This window comes from Pogoniulus pusillus, chromosome 2 (assembly GCF_015220805.1).
Source record: "Pogoniulus pusillus isolate bPogPus1 chromosome 2, bPogPus1.pri, whole genome shotgun sequence".
In the NCBI taxonomy this organism is placed as follows: Eukaryota; Metazoa; Chordata; class Aves; order Piciformes; family Lybiidae; genus Pogoniulus; species Pogoniulus pusillus.
This window is the reverse complement of record NC_087265.1, coordinates 35724989-35744893: the sequence shown is the minus strand read 5'-3', so window position 1 is coordinate 35744893 and position 19905 is coordinate 35724989. Positions and strand designations below refer to the sequence as shown.

The following is a 19905-nucleotide window of genomic DNA, read 5'->3' as shown; positions in this document are numbered from 1 at the left end:
CAGTGTGGGTTTGGCAGTTGAGAGGACAAAGCACTTCAGGGATGGCATAAATGTCAAGCCCATCGCTTTTGGATAAGAGTATAGGCATGAAGCATAACATAAGCAAGCAGAAGAGCAATTGAGGCAAGAGTTTGCAGAGGGTGTTGGCAAGGTGTGCATAGGGCAGGGTGAGCTGGTGCGTTCAGCAGCAGGCAGCTGCCGCCCCCGGCCTGCACTGGTATTTCCCACAGCACAGTTGTGCAGTAGCGTTACACAGGGCTGACTTTCCGTAATGTTATCTGGGAAAACACTTGCACCAAGGAAGTTGCTTGACAGTATTCAGTAAACTGCAGGGTGCCTCCATACTGATCTGTAGTGCACTTAACGATGCCTCCTCCTGCCACCAGCCCAAAATGTCTAGCCCAAGAAAAAGCTGAACGTGGGCTCAGGACAAGGTTGTTCTGTTTGTTTGTTGGGTTTGAGTTTGTTTTGTTGTAGGTGTTTTGTTTGTTTCTGTGGTGTTGTTTTTTTTCCCTCATGTTTGTTTGTTTTCTGGTGAACCAAGTCCTTTGACTTTTACTCTGTGGCATTAAAAATGACTCGAAAAGCTGCACAGTCCCTGAGTCCTTAGACACTGTCATTCTCCATGCCACCCAGACTGAAATTGTGCTGCTTTGGCACTGTTAATCAAACAGCAAAATCCAAAAGCCAGCGACTGCCTCAAGGATGGCTGAGTTTGGCCAGATGGGCCATGGAGAGCGCAAGTGACACAGCAGCACAAGCATTAGGCTGGGCTGTGTCTGTGAGCATGCATGTGCTCACAGGAACCTCCTGCAGGTGATTCGCAAACAGCTGCCTACAGTAATGGCCCTTCCCTTGCTCGGAAACAGTAGGTGGTGGATGGCAGCGCTGCCAAGCTCCTGTTTACTGAGGAGCTGAGGACACAGTGGCTCCCTGGATGGTGAGGATGACAAGGTTACCAGTGAGGTGTTGGGCGTTCCTTCCGGAGGCAGGCAGGGAGTACCCACAGCTCCTCAGTAAGAGCCTCATGCTGGAATGAATGGTGCAGATCCTCTCCACGCTCCAGAACGGCTGCCCGGTGCCTGGCAGCACGATTTGCCTGCTCTTGAACAGGGGGAGGCAGCTCGCTAAGCACTGAGGAACCGGGTGAGTCAGTGTGGCTGCTGGGTTTATCACCGGGTGCTGGAATGCTGCTTCCAGGTAAGAGATCCTATCTAGTGGGACCTGATGTGTGCCTACACACCTAACTAGATAGCAAAGTCTTGCACCATTAGTCACCAGGGAGCCAGCCTTTAACCCCTTCTTGTTCTTCCTAAAATGCTCCTCACAACACGAGAGCACACAGCAGATGGCAACGTGGACACTCCTCCCGGAGTGCAGCTCCTGCTTGGCTGAGAGCTGTCATCTGCTTGGCCTGACAAGCATCAAAGAGCAGCCCTGCAGGGCCTGATCTCCGTGCAGAGCAAGGGACTGAGAGTGTGCACAGTGCAGCACAGCAATAAAAGTTGATAGTTAATCCTCTTCTACCGACGAGGTGTGACCTTGGCCTCTCAAGAAAATGTCACAGGCAGCAGCCAGACAGCGAGGCAGCCCCTGAGGACCAACTCCTACACAGCGCCGGGCCAGGATCTGACACCCGGGCTGGGGCACAGGGTGCAGCCGCTGAGGGCTGTGCTGCATGGGGGTCATGCACGCAGGGCTGGCTACTCCTGAGGATGGCTGCCTCACCTGTTCCCCCACGCTCTCGAAGGGATAACAGCACTCCTGCACAGCCCCCCCCCACCCCCAACACACACCCCAGCCTCCCCCCCCCAGTTAAGTTTTCGTAGCAATTAGCAGAAGCAAAGGAAACAGCACACACGTTTTTCATTGCTTGCTTTTTTTCATCCTCATAAATAACTGATCTCAATACTTCTCTTTGAATAAAATTTCTTCAGCTTTTCACAAAATATCGTACAGTTATTTAAACAACATTGAACAGCATCAGTAATGTGAGAGGCAGGCAGAGTACTTGCTGCTGAGAAGCCAGGCTCAAGCACAAGTTGTATGAACCTGCCACTAGATCAAAGCTGAAAATGATCTTGTGTTTTGCAGGGGACAAGTTTGTAACTCACTGTAATTTCTTTTTTTCTTTAAAAAAACCCAAACAAACAAAAACCCCAGCAGCTTTACAGGTAGTTGCACTTTGGAGAAAACAAAAAGTAACAAACTACCACCTTTGACGTGGTTTTGTCCATTCTATTGCATGAGGTGGGTTTAGCTGTATCTACAAAAGGCACTACAAAGGAGAGGAGTCCAGACCGGCATGGATTGGAGCAGACTGGAGTCATTTTAATGCCCTGGATTACAACATGAGACTACCCACAGCGTCTCTGCACATTACCTGCCTCACTGCTGAGAACACACCTGCCTCAAACCCGTATCAAAGGTCACTACAGCTTCTGTACATACAGACCAGGTTATAATACAACTATTTACAGTTTGTAACACACCATGGTGCAATTCCGGCCACAATGAAGTGCTGCAGCACAGAAGGGAGCGAGCACTCTGCCTCAGGAGTGCTGATATGTGCAGCAAAGCAGTCCCCATGAGCCCTCAGTCCTTGCACCACTGGCTCTGCTGGCCACAGTGCCCCAGGACACTCATGTGGTACCTTGGCAGCAGCTTTATCAGTAGATGTGCCACTTGAGTGCCCCTTCACTTCTCAGGCTTTGGTTTTAAAATGAAGTGGAAACCTTCTCTACTGAAGTGGTCCAAAGGTGTTGAGAGCAACCTCGGATCCTTGCAGTCCAGTTGGAGCAAAGCCAGCTGTTGCTCTCCAGTGCTCAAGCAGCAAGTCATGTTGCCACACTTGAAGGAGGGCAAAAAGACCTTGAGTAATTGAGTAATGGGTAGGTGGGAACATAAATGATCACCATGTAGGACAGGGAAGAAAAAAAAAAAGAAATAAATTAAAAATTGGGTGCTTTCACAAGCAGGATGAAGCCAGAGGCAGCTGCCTCTTGCCAGCTGTGCTGCAACTGGAGCCACTGGCCCTCACTGCATTCAGTGAGGTTGACAACAGGGCCCTCCTGCCATCATTCTACTTATTGAAACATAGCTGTCACCACCACTTAATGCCAAGCACCTCTTCTGTCAGTGCTGTGCTGCTGTCTGATCTGGGAAAAAGGCTTTTGGAAGCTGGAGGAAAGGGAGTATAAGTGCTCTGCTGAGTCTTCCTAAATTAACTGCTCACTTTCAAACCCGGCACTGTCTCAAAGAGAGAAGCAGCAAGAAGCAGTGAAGCTGCTAACTGGAAAAACCCAGCTGCTTCCCAGGGACTGCAGGCTGCTGCCTGGCTCACCCCCGCCCCATGCTCACACTGCCCACTACAGAAGTACAACCAACTTTTTAGGGTTGGTGATGCCATGCTCAGCTGCTGTGTCTTGTGCCTCCGGAGGGCAGGGCAGGGAGCTGGGGGTGCCTACCTCACCCAGGTTAAACTTCATGGCACAAGTGAGGCGCAAAAAACTCACCCTGCTGCAGAGGTGAGAAGCACAGAGCAGCACCGACCTCTTCCCGAAGCACTCGGCAGCTCAGGAGGCTGCGCTCAGTGCCAGCACAAACAGCTCCTTGCAAACCCCGTGGTGCTGGGATGGCAGCCTTGTCATTCACGCAGACCCTCAGCTCTCTAGAGCAAGTTGCTTCACAGGCAGCAGAGCTGGCTACCTGTTGCAGAGAGGTGGGTCAAACTTGGCACCTGGTGCCACAAAGCTGAGCCCCACCAGCACCAGCCTCAAGGAGAGCCAGCACGTACTTGCCCTAGCCAGAACAGACCGCTGGGGTTATCATTTGGTCCTCACCCATGCTGCAGTCATTTAGGACCCTGTCCCTGTTCCCCTCAAGGGCTAGGTGGCAGTTCCTCTCCACAGCTTTTTCCTCCTACAGTACCACCATGCCCAAAGCCCACAGCCCATGCAGCTCCCACTTAGCCAGCAGCAGTGCTGTGCCAGGGCACCCAGTCCTCTCCTTTGCCACACACAGCTCTGCCCTGGGACTCCAGAAACCCTGGGAGCATTACCCTGCCTAGGAGGCCCCTGATGCAGCACAACAGAGAGGCAGTCCCCACTGCCAGCTCTTTCCAGTCCCCTCACATTCTCCCCTGGTCTCTGCTGAGTGGCTGAGTGCAGGTGCCAGCACATCACCCAGGGTCAGGGGCCACCACCTGCCCTGCCTGCTGCAGCTCACCTCTTCAACCCAGCACCAGCAAGTCCTACCCAGAGGCTCATCATAGAACACAAATCAGTGCTTGAGGGCTATCTTCCACCTGACTAGCCTGCAAGTAGAGGCTACTCAGGACCTCAAACAGGGCACTGGAACCCAAATGGGGCATACATGGTGGTGTCAGGCTCCAGGCCTCCCTTTCCCCCTACCCCTGCATTTTTGGCAGCACCTCTCCCTGCCTTGCCTGGGGCTGTGGCTGCTCTGTGACCCACAGGTGCACAAGCTTGGTCCCAGGCAACACTGCCATGGTGGAGCCGAGGATGCTGCGGGTGGCCCAGTGGCCAACCCACCTTCTGTGGCCCAGGGTCTTTGCAACCCTTTCCTCCCTGTGGCTGGGATCACTGAGGTTCCATCTGGTCACACATGGGATAACGGGACCTGCTTGTGGTAGGAGGCCATGCTGGGCAGCATCATCCTGCCTGGCAGTGCTGGGCTGGCCTCACCATACATAGAGGGATCTGCAGGTTTCCTGGCCCGGCAGCAGTGGGCTGTGAAGCGCCTCCAGGACTCAAGTGTCTTGCCCGACCAGATCCAGACACCAGAGGTGATGCCTACCACAAGGCACATGAAGTACTTGAGCATGAAGACAGCATAGTCAGGCTTGGGGTGGTGAGGGTCCCCTGGGCAGGAACAGTTCTGTGCCTGCTCCCATGCCTCCCGGTTGTGCTGCTCGTAGATGTAGCAGGCAATAACGATGGTGGCAGGCACGGTGTAGAGCACGGTGAAGATGCCGATGCGGATCATTAACTTCTCCAGCTTGTCAGTCTTGGTGCCGCCCTGCTTGATCACGCTGCGGATGCGAAAGAGCGAGATGAAGCCAGCCAGCAGGAAGAGGCTGCCAGTGAAGAGATAAACCACAAGTGGTGCCAGAACAAAGCCCCTCAGGTTCTCCAGGCTCTGGTTGCCCACATAGCAAACCCCAGCCACTGGGTCACCATCCACAGAGCTGAGTGCCAGCACAGCGATGGATTTGGCACTGGGGATGAGCCACGCAGCCAAGTGGAAGTATTGAGCATAGCTAGCAATGGCCTCGTTGCCCCATTTCATACCAGCAGCCAGAAACCAGGTGAGGGACAGGATGACCCACCAGATGGAGCTGGCCATGCCAAAGAAGTAGAGGAGAAGGAAAACTATTGTGCAGAGGGCAGGGCCTGTAGTCTCATAGTGAATGTGGTGGTGTTCTGAGTTGCAAGCCACATTGGCATGCCCTGCCACCAACCGCACAATGTAGCCCACAGAGACAAACAGGTAGCAAGCAGAGAGAAAGATGATGGGCCGCTCGGGGTACTTGAAGCGCTCCATGTCGATGAGGAAGGTGGCCACAGTGGTTGAGGTGGAGAGGAAGCAGAGGATAGACCACAGCCCAATCCAGAAGGTAGCAAAGGTCTTCTCATCTTGAGTAAAGTAGGGCTGGTAACAGGGGATGGCGCAGTTGGGTACCTGCCCAGTCCTGATGCGGTTGTACAGAGGATGGGACTCCTTGGAAATGGGGATCAGGGGCGCTTTGCACTTGCAAGTCCGGCCACAGTCCAGCCCTGAGGGGCGCTGCCCATCGAGTGGCGTCAGGTTTTTGGCTGCGTCTTTGGCCGGGCGTGTGGGCTTCCCGAAGAAAGGCGGCAGGGTGGTGACTTCCGTGCGGTTGTATCCCATACAGAGCACCTCGGTGTCCCCCAGCACCGGCAGCCTGTCGCAGCTCATCCTCTCGGGCCAGGCGAAGCCGTACTGCTGCATGATGGGCGAGCAGCCGGCCTTGGCCCGCTCGCAGACGGAGCGGCACGGGGGCAGCGGCTTGGTGTAGTCGGGCAGGCAGATGGGGGTGTACATGCTGCAGAGGAAGAAGCGCAGGTCCGGGGAGCACTGAATCTCCACCAGCGGCCAGAACTGGTGCACCTCCAGCCCGGCCTCGTCCTGCGTGTCGTGGTTGAACTGGTTGGGCATGTAGGTGAGGTTGTAGCCGATGCCCTTGCACATCGGCACGGTGATCTCCTGGCACACCAGCGCCTTGGAGGCGGCGCGCCCCGCCGCCGGCAGCCCCAGCACCAGCGGCAGCACCAGCACCAGCACCAGCGGCCCCGGCAGCCCCCAGCCGCCCATCGCCGCCGCGCGTCCTACCGCCGCCGCATGCCCCGAGGACCTGTCGCCGTTGCCGCCGCCGCGCTGGGAGCGGGGCCGCGCCGGGACCGCCGCTGCCGCCTCCGCCGCCACTCGCGCTCTGGTGCGAGCTGGCGCCCCCGCGCCGAGCCGCGCCCGCGCTCCGCCTTTAGCCCCGCCCGGGAACGCCCCGGGGCCGCCCCCGCCCCGGGGCCCCGCCGCCGGCCCCGCCTCCGCCCTGGCAGCTAGCGCCGGTGCGGCGAGGCGAAGCGCCCTCGCTTGCTGCTCTGCCCCCGCATGCTGCAGGCTTTCTGTCGGAGTCCCGCTCGGAGATGCGCGGTGGCCCCGGTCCGGGGGATAGCGGGGCAGGGAACAAGTGGCGGTGCTGTCCGACCACTGGCCGCTCAACACTCGCCCCTGGCTCCCTGTCTAAGCCGGCGAGCCTGGAGGGATCCTGGCTCCTTCCTCTCTTGCCCACTGGGCCCCTCCCGAGACCCAGGACCAGCCCCCTCCCCAGCGCTGGCCTGACCAGACTTCCCCTCGTCGTTGCGGAGTGCAGCGCAGGACGGGGACAGCGGATGGAGGAGGAGAAGGCAGGAGGCGTCTGCGGCGCTGCTGCCGCTTCGCCTCTTCGGGCCCTTCAGTTTCTCTCCCTGAGTTACGGCTCACCTCGCCGTAACTTGATGGGACGGGGAAGGGGAGAAACCCCTGGGTTTCGGGGAGGCGCGCAGGGTCCTGCTCCGCGTTTGCCTTGCTCCGGCAACCGCACGTCAGCCGGGTACAAGGGTCACGGCAGCACCTTCCGCTGCTGCCGCTCCCCTGATACTTGCCGGGACAGCGCTCCAGCAGCCCAGGAAGCTGAGCTGCAGCTAGGAAGAGAAACTGGACGGGACTGTGCCTGTCCAGCCGGCAGGGTGCTGGCAGCGACTCTAGCACACTTCCTGGGTTGGGCTCCCTCCGGCTCGCCGCTCCGGAGGTGCGGGGTGATCGTTCAGAACCGCATTCCTCACAACTTGGTGGCGAATGGACCAACCTGGCTCTTTCAAGAGACCCTACCCGTGCCGAAGGCCCCTTCCCACGGGCTCTTGCGGGAGCTCCCCGATGTCCGGAACTGCATCTGTGCACTAGCGAACACCTAAATTATCAGCACGGTTTTCAACGGCCTCCACTGCTCTTGGAGCTCAAGGCGTGCAGGAGAACAGACCTGCTTCAGAAACCAGATTTGAGAGGGTCACAGGCTGCGCCCACTCTGCCAATGCACTTATTCTAGCCAAGAAGGAAGGCTGGTCCAAGCCCTTGAACCACGAGCTTCTCCCCCCTCAGTCAATGCAGATGGAAGGGCAATCTGGACCACAACACTCGCACCGCAGCATTGTATCAGCTAGTCAAGACATACCTGCAGTACATCACCCACAGGGATGGCTCATGTTCAGGCCTGGTGCTGGGGAACATCAGCATCCAAAACCCCATGCACCCAAAATATCTCCAGCTACATCCTGAGCCCAAAAAGCAAAGACACAGAGCACGACTTAGCTCCTGTCTTCCTCCCAGAGGTAAAATCTCTCTTGCCAATCAATCTATGGCCAGCAGCTCGCATGCCACCAACTGCTGCTACCACACATCAAAGTCCTCAGGGATTTTAAGGCCAGAGAGCTCATTACCACTTCCAAAATCCTCTGTGTCTAAAAGTCCACCCAGCCTAGGCACGCATATCATTTGGCACTCTTTTTCACCAGGACAAAAAAACCTCTCCAGATCCTAAATGTGTGCTTTGCACTCTACGTTCTGCCTGTCATAAAGCTATCCTTTGGAACACAGTGACACAGCCCTGTAGCTGGAGTCCTAACTTTTAATTCTTCCCAACAATGAGTTTCCGTGAACTAGCAGCCCAGCAGAAAGCAATCATGGACAGTTTCATTATGGCTTTCAGCTGATTATCCAAATTATAGCTGAGAGCAGAGGACAGCCTTTTTATTATCATCATTGCTGTACAATTAGAAAATGCTGATGAAAGCCCACAAGAGCAGAAATTCTCTCTCTCTTTTATTTTGCCTGGTATATTTCACTTTTATATGCATTTCCTTGGGCACTATCTTCATTTGATTCAACACACAATGGGGAACCAGTACATAGGTAAGAGGGGAAGAGATAAGGGGGGAATGGGGCAGCCCTTCAGTTCATCTATCAACTCTTGTAGCCTGGTTCAGGTTTCACCACTCCTCCAGATGTATCTAATTCTTAGAGCCTGGCTGTAAATAACACTGCATTTGCTACACTGGGGACACATAAAATCCAATTAAGAGCCAGGTAGACATCTGTTGGCTTGCTCTGTGCTTCTGTTTCCCTTTTGTTTTTTATGAATATGTAGCAGAGCAACCAGAACAGGATTAAATATGGTGTAAGTGCAAGTACAGCTGATAGCCCTGTTATTCATCTGCAGCACAGTATGAGAACACAGTGCTTCGTGTACATCCAGCAGTATTAGCAGTGCTTACACAAAACCTACCCTGGCAAACCCTGGAGACGAAAAAAACCCTGCCCCTAGGAATTTGCTGTTGTTTAAAAAATGTTACAGATTACTAGGAAATCGCTTTACCTTCAATCCATGTGCAGAGGTGTTCATGAAGTTCCATCGCAGGTCTGCTTCAGAGTCCATCGGGTCCCTGCTGATGGCTCTAGCCCAGAGGATATGGGCATGGGCTGACAATATGTCCTCACAGATATACCTTCTACTTGTTGAGGCATTTTCAGCTGGGGGGCAGCGGTTCCTGGTAGAAGCAGGAAGTTTAAAATGTAGTAAATACTCCTGTATTTGGTTCTTTCACTGCTGTATTGTCAGCACTGTTTACCTGGACAAACTGCCTTTGTTAAGGATACTGCGACTCCTAAAAGACTTCAGAAAAGGACTAAGTGAGCTTCTTTTGTACAGACTGGCTGTTACCCTTGCCCTTGTTAGAGAACTCGGCGGACTTTTGCAAAGAGCTTTTCAGCCCAGGCTCTGGACAGAAACAAAGCCGGGGATCTTGGCTCTTGGCTTTGCCTGTACCAAAGCAGGGCAGGAACCTTTTGCCCCTCTTGTTGTAGGTCCAGCCTGCTGTCCCTGGCCCTCGACCCTCACTGCTTGGAGTAGCAAATCCTGGTTTTGTCTGCGCTGCTGACAAGTCTTCAGCTCCCAGGAAGGGAGCCGTGGGGGCCCAGCACAGGTGACTATGGGCTCCTGGTGCTGGTAGGCAGCCTGCCAGTCACCCCAGCTGGAGACTGCACAAGCTCAGGCTCTGCTTGCATTAGCAGTGACCCCTGATAATGAACTGGATCAGCGAGGGGGTGCTGGGGATCACAGAGTGGTTTCAAGCAGTACAAGACTGGCATGGCCGTGCCTTACTGCCTGCCATGGGTGCAGGGATGGACTGCCATCATGTCACAGCCTCCAGACAGCTCCAGTATAGTACTGTTAAGGAAAGGAGATCAATGTTTATCCTATATGCAGAACACAGTTTCGTGCTGCATGAAGACATGCCTATTTTTGCTTCCACCCATGGCAAGAGTTTGCATTCCCACCTGAGAGTTACAAAGCTGCCAGCACTGCAAACCCTGGCACCGACACTGACCTTGTGTGACTAGACCTGCATAGGGGCTCCTAAATAAGACACCAAGGTCCCTGCTGCCTCGCAGGCAGGATGGACCTGGCAGGCAGGAAGACAGGTAGCTCTTATCCCTTCACAAATGGGCAGAGCAGAATGAGAATCACTGCTGGCATTTGCAGAGGGACCCTAAAACCTAAATCCTGCAGCAGTACAACAGCAAGGGCAATCATTTTCTCACATGCCCAAATGATTTACGAGCTATGGGCTGGGAACAGGAATTCAGATTTAAACCACTTGAATGCTTTTCACCATGGATGCCTTGTCAAAGATCCCTCAACAGCCCTCATCTACACCACTACCGTTTGGTTTTATACATGCCCATACAATTACACACCTGAAGGAACTGCAGGAGAACAAAACCATTCCAAACAACAAAACCAAAAAGTTACATGGACCTAGACAACTCCTGAGTGAATTAATGCAAAAACTGATTTCTAACAGTGACACAGACTTTAGCAACACCTGACACAAGTGCTGCAGTTTGTAAAAAGCTACCAGAAGTTCAGTTAAGTAAAGCTAAAATAAAATCAGGAAGAGTGGCTGCATCGAAACTCATCTTGCCAATATTAACTATACTTAACAATAGTTGTACATGCAAGTGCACAGAAAATGTACAGATTTAGTTTCCATTGGCCACCCTTAGAGACTGGGACCCCTTTCTGTGAAGCACAGTTGGTAAATCAAAGGGGTGTTCCTGTCCCAAAGTGCCACTACCACAGCATGCAGAAAGCAGAGGAAGGGTCAGGACCCTTGCAAAAAGGGCACAGGTAGGTCACTGGAGGTGAGGAAGGGTCTCTGTCATGCCACAGCCTGGCCACCAGCACCACAGTCATCTGATCTTCACATCTGCTTGCTGAGATAAGGAGGAAAAGGAGGTGAACTTTACATTTGATTTGCTTGGAGAGGCATACTGCAGCCTGAAACTTTTCAGAGATGTAGGTTTTGAAACATACCACATTGTGGTTTTTTCTTTTCTTTCTTTTTTTCCTTCTTTTTTTTTTTTCTTTCCTTTTAACATGAACCCTTGAAAAGTCCCCATAGTGAAGCTGACATGATAAATTAGTATGGCCTTGGCAAAACCCTCACTCTTCATTGGGCAAATACTTATTTATAGAGTTTCAAATTGTGGCTTATGTAACAACAGGGTGAGTGACTTTCAACAAACCTTCCAATATGTATTGACCTGATAGAGCCTAATGGGTCCTTCAGAGCAATTAGGATTTATTGTGTTAGTGTCTATTGTGTACAGAGACCATTTTAAAAACATGTGTTATTTACCCAGAAGGCAGTAATGACTGTTTAAACACACAGCTAGATTGTTTTTTGAATGCTTGCTACTCTATACATTGCAAAGAAGTTACTTCAAGTATTCAGAGTTAAATACTTTGCTTCACTGGGATGTCCAAGCAGGGCAGGGTGATTGTACCACACATACATTTGTATGCTTAGAGCTGTAAGTGACTTGAACTCTCAGGAAAGCTGCCAAATGAGCAAACTTGAAGCATGAAATCTGAGATTTATTCTTGATCAAGAGGCCAGTGCTCTAGTACTCTGAGCAGCTCAGGCCATTTCTCAGCTGGGAGTGCAGAGCATTTCCCACAAACTCCCTCTGATCTGACTGTCCAGCAAAGGTGACCTTAACAGCCTGAAGCTGTGGTTTCCATCATGGCCCATCTGACCCTTCATGCACATGTGAGGAGGGACCATCACCATGTCTCTGTAATTTACTTGGGGCCAGCAAACAAAAATACAAAGGTTGGCTTCTGAACACTGATGCAGATTGAGAAGCCTAACCCCTGGCCATGTTTCTTGGTAGGCATGAAGGAGCACAGCTTCACTGTCCATCAAAGATTGCTGCTAGCATACAGCAGCTTTGACTCTGAAACAGAATCCCATCTCATAAAAGGGAGCTATCAAATGCCTCTATGACCCAATAATAATGTAGACTAATTGCTGCTTGTTTTATCTTCAGACCAGTGCTGTTTTGACCAACACCATCTCTAAATAGGTATTCCTGTTTTCCACCCTTTCCTTTGCTGTAAGAGACCTCTAAGGTGAAACTGCTCAAAGCAGCTCAGCTTTGGCACAGTGCTTTCCCTGCCCTGCCTCACGTCACGGCCTTTGGGAACTTGTTTCTATTTGCCTGTTTTACACCAAAATTAAAATGATATCTGTTACAGTATTTCCAGGGACAGTATACAGTTATTTCCAGGGACAAAAGTACTAATCTGGCGAAGAGACAGGTAAGAGTAACTTCCATCTGAAGATGGTTTAGTCAATATTTGGGAGTTAGGATGCGAGTTTGCAATCTCCAATGTGCAAAATCCTCTTGAGAAAGCATTCAAGGAGTCTGGACTGAAGCTGGTTGAAACTTGCAATTTCTGTTTTGTGGAAAATTCCAACAGAAAAATAACATAAAACACAGCAGTTTGTGCCAAACGACCTGTACTTCTGAGAAATCATGCAGCAGCAGGAAAAGCTAGGTGGTTTCTTATCCCAGAGTGGGAAATTCCTGGAAGACCCTCACCCAAGGAGGCCTTGGGAGCACAGGATGGAGGAAGTCCTGGAGGGATACACATGGAAATCCTGGAGTTCCAGGAGCTTGGTGTGAAATTAGGCAGAATTCAGCCTGGAATCAGCCCAGTGAGCACTCACCCCTTAGGTCCTGCCTAGATTTCATAGGAAACTGGCAGTCAGAACAGAAATGTTCCAAACAAACTTTGTTTATGCCAAACCAGCATTTTAGAAAGAAACTGCTCCAGGTATGAACATCTAAGGTTATGGGTGGTCCCTCCTAGTCTTAAAATTCTGTGGATGGGTGAAAAACATATGATAACAACTGTCACAGTCAAGAACTTGGTAAGAACTATTCCAGTCTGTGTTCAGAATAGTTGAGTCTGGCCTTTCCTGAAAATGTGAAGCTTCAAACAATCAGAATAATTTTCAAACATAATCTGCTTTGACTGCTTTTCTCTGCTAACCTCTCAAGATGCTGTGATCAAGGTTTTCCAGATGCAGAGCTTCTGAACTCTCTTGAGGCAACCTTAGGGCATCTTTATTTCTAGAAATTATCACAGACCTGTCCTCTGGAAATTGGACTCCTTTATGACATGCCACACTGCCCAGTCAAGAGTAGAGGCAATCAAAAATCACACAATGTTTGACAGCTTTGCCCTCTAGGCATATTCATCTACAGCAGCTTAGAAGAAAAAAGCTCATGTGCAATAAGGATGTGCTGTGTTTCCAGGTTTCCATGAGCTAGTAAGCATCGAGGCTAGAGACCTCCTGAAACAATGTCCTCTCCCTGACCTTTTAGACATTCTTGCTAAGACCAGGCACTTCAGATTCTCCCTATCTGCTTTTGACATCCCTGAAGTGCTTGACATGGAGCAGGAGAAATAGTTGTAGCTGAGGCTTAGTGAGTCATGATGCAGATTTAAATCCCTGCATGATCAACATTCATTGGACACGAGTGAAAAGAGACAGAAACAGACGAAAAGGCAGCTAGCACTAGCTGGAACTATACATGTTTTGATTACTTCCTTCTGCAAGTCATTCATGGGATAATGTAATAGACAGGTCAAAGTGATTTTGGAAAGGATGCTGTAAGCAACCTTCACATTCACATTCACATTCAGAATTAACAGTTGCAAGTGATGCAGCTATTAATTCTGAACATTTATTGGACACAAGTGAAAAGAGACAGAAACAGACAAAAAGGCAGTCGGCACTAGCTGGAACTATACATGTTTTGATTATTTCCTTCTGCAAGTTAAATCTTGGACAGAAACAGCTTTAGCCAAGACTGGTGTTACAGAATTGGAGTACATCAAGACATTGGGCAAAATAAGGACTCTATTATCTAAATCCTGAACCTCACTGCTATGTGCAGCACCATCAAGCACACAATGATGTGACCCAGCTTGGGGTATTTCCTGGTGATGCAAGAAGATGTTTTTCAATTCTCCTTTAAGTGCTAGCATGAAATTGCCAAAAATCTTTGATGACGAGGCTGTGTAATGCTCTTACAGGCTCTTTTTACCAAATTTATGAAATCAAACTGATTGTGTATCAAAAAAAGTGACAAAAAAGGTAGCACAAGCATGGCAAAGAAGGGGTTCACACAGGCCAGCACCTTCTTTATGGTAGGAAAATGGTGGAGTAGCTTGATTCAGCTTGTTCTTCAGTAAAGTTTGTCCAGCTTTAGCAGCATACACTCTCTGTATGCATTTCCCTTATTCCAGTGAAGTGAACTTTTCCACTGCTTGGGACAAGGGAGCAGCTGAATGCTTCTCCCTGGCTCCCACAGGCTGGCACTGCCAGACCACCAGCTGTCACACCATCACGAGGCAGACAGGATCTCAGTGAGTGCACTCAGAGAAATTAATGTGTGAGCTTTCACCACACAACTTCATTATTTGTCCCTCACTGTGCTAGGTGCTGAATGTACCTGCAGTGCAAACAGCTCTCAGCCTTAGCAGTGAAGGACAAGTAATTCTCCCTGCTTTTCCAGACAGAAAAGTTACACGATTTTGCCTTTATGGCTACACAGAGCTGGGAAATCAGCCCTTCAGTCCTGAGCTGGAAAAAGACCATTCTGGCTCCTGCTGCAGACGCTGCTCTCTGTTTCTGTTCTATTAGAGCACATTAGGCTGACAATCTCTGGTGCTAAGCTGCAGGGATGCGAGGCTGTGCTGGCCATTCAGCCAGGGCCAGACTGATTGTCCTGGAGGTAAACCCCTTTTCTGGTAGAGAAGCATTCTGGAAGGGAACCAGGCTGATTCCTTACCTGGGCCAGTCAGGCTGCATCCTGATAGGACTGAACACCCTTCTTTGGGAGAGGATGGGACAGGAGTAAGGTGAGAAAACAGTGTAATCCTTTCAGCTGAGACTCTGCCAGGGATGTTGCTAATTAGCAGAGAGAGGATGTGTTGTGGCTGGTGAGAGACAGACACATTCTGTGTTGAAAGACAGTGCCTTCAACCCACTCTATCTGTGAGACACAGACTGTGAGCTCCCTGATCGTGTTTGCATTGTGGGAGTCATCCCAGCAATGCCAGCCGAGTCCTTGATGCCCGCTGTGCTGCCCTCAGCCTCATGTGAAACCCGTGATGGGATCTTGGATGGATCAAAAGTCTTGGTTGTGAATCTCACTTTCAGTGTTTCAGTACAACCAAGCCTATTTTGTATAGACATACAGAGAGGCTGTGGCTTCCAAGCCATGGAAAAAGACTGGTACTGGAGCAGCAGCTCCACTTCCTGAGCTTGCTGAGGTATCCTGGAGTGAGGAGAGTGTCGTATCTGTAGCTAACAGGGAAACTGAGGAGGCATTTTTAGTCTTAACTGGGTAAGAGACAGCAGGTATGCGTGTGCATGCATCGCTTTCACATGCTGCAGTTTGGAAACGTTTCCAGCAGAGACTACTAAATTTGGTCAGTTGTTGTCTGGTCTAACTTACCCTTAGCTCAATCCACAAGAGCCCACTTTAAATCGTGGAGTTGTGCGTGGCTGTGCTGGAGATCAGCATCTGTTCCAGCACCTCTGTATCCAAGGATAGCCAAAACACTGACCCATGAGCTGAGAAGAGCCAACAAACTAACCATTAGGCCCTGCAGCCTCCTTCACAGATTTTATTTAGATTCCCTGGCAACATAAAAGGATTTATGCATAATTTTGTGTCACTGTGTACTTTCCTTTTGGGCTAAGTTGCCCTGAATTTCTCAGTACTTAAGTACATTTATGTGAGGTCAAAAGTGCTTATGGATCTTTTAACTTGGCGTGTTCCCGGGACACAGCTAACCCTGTTGGGCACATAAGCTCCTGACTAAACCAAGAACAAAGAGTTCAGGCTATGAGCTGAGAATGGTAAAAGCAATGAGCTGACCTCTACAGAGCAGAGATGAAGCAAAGATTCAGCTGCACACTAATGAGGATACCCAAGACAAGCCCAAGCTGTGCCTGGCTAAAATGGGCCTTAAGAAATGCTGTACGTAGCAGTGAAGGCCTTGGCATGCCTGGGGGCTGGCACTGAAATGAGGGGGGAGGGCTGGATGCGAGTGCTGCTTGCACTTTTCAGACTGTCACGGAGAAGGAAGGGCAAAGTTTGGTTTTCAGCCTGAGCAGCTTCCTGACCACTCCTAAGCTGACAGGGCTGCTATCAGGCAGCCCTTGCCCTAAACAGATCACAAAAACCTGTACCGGTGACTGTTCTATGGTCAAAGGAGCAAGGAAAGCAGAAGGGAACAGCAGCAGTGAGCTGCTCGGCTTTGCTGGGGGCAGAAGAGGCCAGAGCCCAGCAGCCCAGCTGCCAGGTGTGCCATGCCAGGCTGCAAGGAGGGACAAGGCTGCTGCGAAGGTCCTTGACAGGAGCACAGCGCTGCTCTCAGAACCGTACCCCTGCGCCCCGCTCCGGCTGCAAAGCACCTCCTGCGATTTGCTACAAGCTTTAAAGAACGAAATCCAATTTACCTGTCACAAAGAGCTGGATGAGGCCTCCCCGACCGTGGCGGGGAAAGCAGGGCTGCCCATTCCCATCCCCAGGCTGCTCCCCTCCTGGCCGGATCTGGAGGGAAGGGGGAAGGGGCAGCGGCGGCAGCAAGTGCAGAAACAATTCACTGGAGAGCCACGGCGCTCTTTGCAGTTTGCCCACTAATTACTATTAAGCACTGGTTCCTTTTTGTGTCCCAAGGGGCGTCTTCAATGTGGCACTGCTTCTTGGGCCTTTCATGTGGCTGGGCTAACCCTTGAATAGCAGACTTCAGCCCCCCCTTGCTGCCTCCCCTCTCTCTCTCTCTCCCCCTTTTTCTTTCCTCCTTTTGCTTTTCTGATAGTATTTTCTGTCCATGTTGTGCAAGGCCCTAAATGAATCTTGACTGCCCCTACAGCCGACTGGAGACGCACAAAAGCAGCCCATTCCAGTGGCCACAGCGCCATTGTGTGCCCTAACAATGCACTAATTGGCGGTGACAAATGTGCGGCTGGGGAGGGAGAGGGGGCCGGGGACACACACACACACACACACACACACACACACACACACACACACACAGAGACACGCCGGGAGGAGTGTGGGCAGCTAGAAACGCGCTCTGCTTCCCTCTCCCGTGTCTCTGCCAGCCCCGAGGAGTTTGCTCAAAATTGCCCCTCCAATTCCTGCTGGGAAGGGTAAAGCAAACCATTTTAACGGGAGATCTGCAAGAGATGGGCAAGGTCTGAGCCACCTCAGCCTGCCAGGCTGTCTGCGCCTGAAGAGCGCCTGTGATGAGGACACCACTGAGACATTCATGGGAAAAGAGCGTACACAAAGCCAAGGGGATGCTGCGCTGCAGCACTCGGGGCTGGTTACAGAGCGAGAAGGAGTGCTCACCTCTTACCGAACTGGGCTTGAAATACCCTTCTCGTTTGTGTGTTTGCTTGTTCCTGCACAAGGACACTGCGAGCCAAGGACAAGGTGTCCTGCGGTGGGGAGAAGTGGTGGTCCTGTGGAGAAGGAACCTGCAGTGCTGTTTGGAGCAGGGGAACATCCCGAGGCCACATCTCCAGTACCAGCTGAGCTGAGGAATGAGAGTAGAGGAATGAAAGGGTATCTGATGGTACAGGACCAAAGCTGTTTATTGTGGCGGTGGCCTGACCCAGGACTCCAAGGGAGAGACCAGTCCAGTCTCACACTAGGACTGATCTGCAGCGAGTCCACGGCTCTGAAGTTAGTCCCGGAATTCAGAGGCTAATGTATCTTACGAGTGAGGAACACATCTCAGCTCTACCTATTTGCTTTTAAGACAAAAACTCGGCCAGGAAATGGCACCAACAATGCTTCTGGGAAAGAAGTATGGAAGGTTCATCCAGTTGCCTAAGCTCAAAATTAATTCAGGCAGTTGAGAGGTGTGGGGTCAGATGCTGACGTGCTCAATACCCCCCAAGCAGTGCTTGTCATCTTTCCCAGAGAACACAGAACATCAGCAGGTATGGAGAGGGAAACAAAGCCAAGCTGGCAGCAACACTCAGGTTTATAAAGGGTTCTGAAACATCCCTTCTCAACAGATGCCTGGATTTCTTGAAGCTGGCTGGCTTCTGAGAAGCATTTTCCAGAGGAGATAACTTCTATCTCTTGCAGAGCAGCCGTGGAACTGCTATGGTGGGAAACACTTTTGCTAAGTGCTTTGATGGAAAAGAATTACCTTCTGCATCTGGAAAGGAGAATAAGAATGTCCCATGCAGTGGCATCTAAAGAGGGAACAACTACACAGGAACCACCTCTAGGGCAAGAGCAATACTTTTCTGCAGCAAGACTGACAAGTGCCACATGTCAACATAGTTTGGAGAATAAATCTTGCCACAACCTCATGAAGACCAGACTATGTACAGGCAGGACAAACTGGAGTGCAGATCTATGGACACTGCCTAGATCTACATTCCTGGGTGTTCTGACTGATGTGGACTGGCACTTCAGTTTGGTCCTCTACTTAATAAACACTGAGTTCAGCTGCAAAGTCTGATCCTCCAGTGAAAATGTTGAGGGGAAGTCTACTGTGAGCCCAGTGTGAGAAGTGGAGGTGAAAGTGTGCTGATTTCAGGGCATGTGATGCAGAAAGCCTGGGACATTTGGCTCTTGCTCTTTTCACCTCATGGTCAGCCTGAGCACAGTCATTTCCTTCATGTAATCTCTCGGCTTTTATGGGTCCTTGTCAACATTACTCTAAAACACCAGAGGACAATTCGGTTCAGACACATCCCTGCTCTCAGGAGGAACCCTCATCTCTCTCCACTGCTTGTGTTAGGCTCCTAAAATCTGGTAGTGGTAATAGCCTCCCTGAGACAAAATCAGTAGTTACCTGGTCTAAACAAGTAAACATGCTGCTCTGCTCACACTCCCACAGCAGGCCTCCACACAGCTCCTGTCCATGGCTAAGGAAACACTCCCATGGATTACCACCCATGCTGGAGGAGTGCCTTATATAGTGAGATGTCTCTGCCTCCCCTTTGCCCTAAGCTCTCCACAGAAGTACTTTATTGTTTTATGACAGAGTAGTAACACTTGACACAAATCTCTAAGTTCAGCTAACAATGTCAATACTGTGTAAATATCTACAGTACAGACCCATATTTCATTATGCTTTCACCCTCTTTTACCTGTTATCACCCAGAGTTAACTCCGTGCTCCATGCACACACATTTCACAAGGAGTCTGACAGCTTTGTACACTGCTACAGCTCACGTCCCTAAGCACTGAGAGCCCAGCTCTGGCTCTCACAAAGAGAGCAGTGCTCTTCAGAAGTGCAGAGTCCAAGCCAGAACTGGACATTTTGCAATGTGTACACAACAAACAACATCCACCAGTATCACAAGCAATTGCATGCTGAGGTCTGATGACAGAATGGTCCCATGAAACTCTGTGCCTCCCACTCTCAGAAATCAGTGGGATTACCTTGCAGGGCAAAGCACAGTTCAGTGGAGAGACACCATCATGTTCCATGACTTGGTCGCTGTACTTTAGGCATGCACACTATTACATCTGTGAATGTTACACAGATTCAGTAGCTTGTATGTTCTTATTTTCAAACAACATTTATTCACCTGTAAACCACAGACTAACAGAATCACTCTGGTTCAGATCACCAAGCACAACCATTAACTTACCAAGTCACCACTAAAGCATGTGCCTCAGCAACACTTATATATGTCTTTTACCTACCATATTGTATATTATAAACAGCTGGGAACTTGAAAGTCAGTGAAAATTCAGCCCTTTACACAGTCTTATCTGACTTCTCTTGCTTTCCAAATGAGCCTCACAACTGAAGTTTTTGTATCTAATGCCTCCAACTCAACTACAGAAACTCAGACGTAATTAGCATTAGCAGACTGACATTTTAGCATGTTTACAGCCTTAATGCCAAGTTTTATATTT

General features: G+C 50.6%; 1 protein-coding gene across 1 annotated transcript; it reads right to left on the bottom strand.

Moving 5' to 3' along the window:
• Positions 1-3880: 3880 nt before the first annotated feature.
• On the bottom strand, positions 3881-6357 carry FZD5 (frizzled class receptor 5). Its single transcript, XM_064167120.1, has one exon. It carries the CDS (start codon positions 6355-6357, stop codon positions 4621-4623), a length of 1737 nt encoding a protein of 578 aa, XP_064023190.1. The 3' UTR covers positions 3881-4620.
• Between the last annotated feature and the right edge of the window lie 13548 nt (positions 6358-19905).